Source organism: Adiantum capillus-veneris, chromosome 1, assembly GCF_014529385.1.
Source record: "Adiantum capillus-veneris isolate H3 chromosome 1, ASM1452938v2, whole genome shotgun sequence".
NCBI lineage: Eukaryota > Viridiplantae > Streptophyta > Polypodiopsida > Polypodiales > Pteridaceae > Adiantum > Adiantum capillus-veneris.
This window is the reverse complement of record NC_140931.1, coordinates 63769630-63771959: the sequence shown is the minus strand read 5'-3', so window position 1 is coordinate 63771959 and position 2330 is coordinate 63769630. Positions and strand designations below refer to the sequence as shown.

The window sequence follows — 2330 nt, the reverse complement described above, 5'->3', positions numbered from 1 at the left end:
CAAGCACTCCCTATGTGTGTTGCTGTCTGGTCAAGGACCCCACTCCGTGGGAGCCACCTCCAAATTTTTCTTTTTATATATCTCTAATTGCACATGCGTGTTAGACCTCGTCTGTATGAAGACACTTCCTTTTCCCCCCTACAAGGATCCGCCATGTCTCCAGTCCAGGCTTCATGATGCACCACCACGAGGGACTTGTCCGCGACTGCATCTCCCTCCCTCCACTTTCGTGGGTTGCACACAAACCATAGCCGCCCTCCTCACCATGCATGGTGCGCCCACTCACCGACTCTGGAGTGGAGTGTTGTTGATGGCATTGATTGCGACTAGCGTCAAGAGCCGATGTTCATCAGGCACACACTACAACCCCCTAACCTGGCACCTATGCAGACTAGCAAACTGCACATCGCTTGGCCACATATCTGCCAACCAACAACACACACACACACACACACACACACACACACACACACACACACACACACACGTTGGCTGCCTTGATCGGGTGCTAAGCCTCACCCGCAGGCCAACTCCCAACTAGACGTCCCCCGAATCTCCTACCGCCATGCAACTCACCAACACTCACCAACTGGGACCTGCAGTTTCCTTACTTTGCATGCCTTTGCTTCTCCAAATCATACCCTTAATCGGACACCTTAGATCAACTTGGCCATTCACTAACACATGCTTGCCTCTGGCTGTGTTGAATGGTTGCATGCATAGTACCAAGGTTGTCACTCTAGGGCTGCATGCGCCATCTTCCACTCCTCGTGAGGCTTGCATTGAACCCCAACTCGAGCCCACACACTCACTGTGCATTCCTCCTTTGAGTAAACTTTGCAGCGCAGTTTTTTTAGACTACTCACGACCACACCAATTTTTCTTTTTTATTATTTTCCCACTCAATGGCCATGTAAATCTACCTCTCTCTCTCATCAACTGGCAGCTACATAGCACATAACATGAACCTAACTACATATCGACTCTCTACCACCACTACACCCTCTCTTTCTCTCTTCCCCACGCTCTCAAATACGTCACCTTTTCTATCTCTTTTGAGCACCCATGTAAAAGTTGATTGGGCACCTTCTCTCCTTCTCGTCCCTAGACTGGAGTGCAAAGAATGAATCTTTAGCGGGCATGTAGCACTCACCTGCCTGCATTCACATGATGCCGCAATACCATGATCACTACCTCTTATGTAATAAGCTGCAATACTGGTGCGACTCCTTGGGATCCATTGCACGTCCATGCTCCCTCGCTCACTCGACATAGTTATTGTTGGACAAACGGATTCCCGGCAAGCAGTTTCTATGGAGGAGGCTCTATGGAGAGCACAAGCCATGTCTAATGCTCATGCTGATGTGATCTTTATAGATGCATTATGTTCCAAAGATGAGCTGCGAGATTTTTGTAAGATTGCACCTGGTACAACGAAAATGGCAACCATGCTGGCAGGAGGTGGGAGAACCCCATTCTGCCTCCCATAGAATTGGAGGAGTTGGGATTACAAATGTGGCTTACCCCTTATCGCTTATGTGTGTATCGATTATGGCAATGTAGGATGCTTTAGGTGCTCTAAAGAGTGGCTGCATGCGACCTCCAATAGACCTCCCTTCTTTTGCGGATATCCAAACGGTTGTAGGTTTTGAGAGGTATTCTCAGGAGCAGAGCAGCTACTCAACTTCTTCACGTCCAAAATCTGATATACAGCAAGAGATGCAATTCCCAGCAATTGATGCCGATATTCCTTTAGAGCCTTCTCCCATAGGTGTTTCTCCTCTGTCTCAAATAGATGCATGACCCACTTCCCAGGATCCTGAAGTCAATTTGGTTGTTCCGAATGTGCTGGCAGAATCAAAGGATGAACATTTCACTGGTTCTTCTTCCAAGATTTTGTCTCGTACACTACGTGTTAAAGTCACTGCTAATAATGGAGTCGTGAATCTTGATGTTAGAATTCTGGTAATGCATATTGAGCACATTAAGTTTCCATAGTTTTCTAGTGCAAGATGGCATAAATATTGATGCTAAGAGGAACTGAAAATTAGGGGGGTCTCATAGGGACTCAAGCAAGTCGTGTGAATTGCATTATATCATTGTTTCTTGAAAGTCAAATAGTCTTTAAAGTTTGCATGCTGCTTTGATTCATGTTCTATATGATCTTTCATATCTTGGACTTGATGTTCGCATCATTGTCAGAATCATGCAACAATACAACAAACTTTTGCTAAGGCTTAAGTTATCCAGTTCTATCCGAGGAGACTCACGATTATTTTCTTCATGTTTATTCTTTTTGTAAAGCAATGGTTATAACGAATCTATTACCA

General features: G+C 45.8%; 1 protein-coding gene across 1 annotated transcript; it reads left to right on the top strand.

The window, feature by feature from the left end:
* The first annotated feature begins 1250 nt into the window (after positions 1-1250).
* Positions 1251-1998, top strand: LOC147464905 (uncharacterized). Its single transcript, XM_086523927.1, has 3 exons — positions 1251-1461; positions 1574-1771; positions 1856-1998. The coding sequence occupies exons 1-3, from the start codon at positions 1251-1253 to the stop codon at positions 1996-1998; spliced, it is 552 nt and encodes a 183-aa protein (XP_086380053.1).
* Positions 1999-2330: the final 332 nt, after the last annotated feature.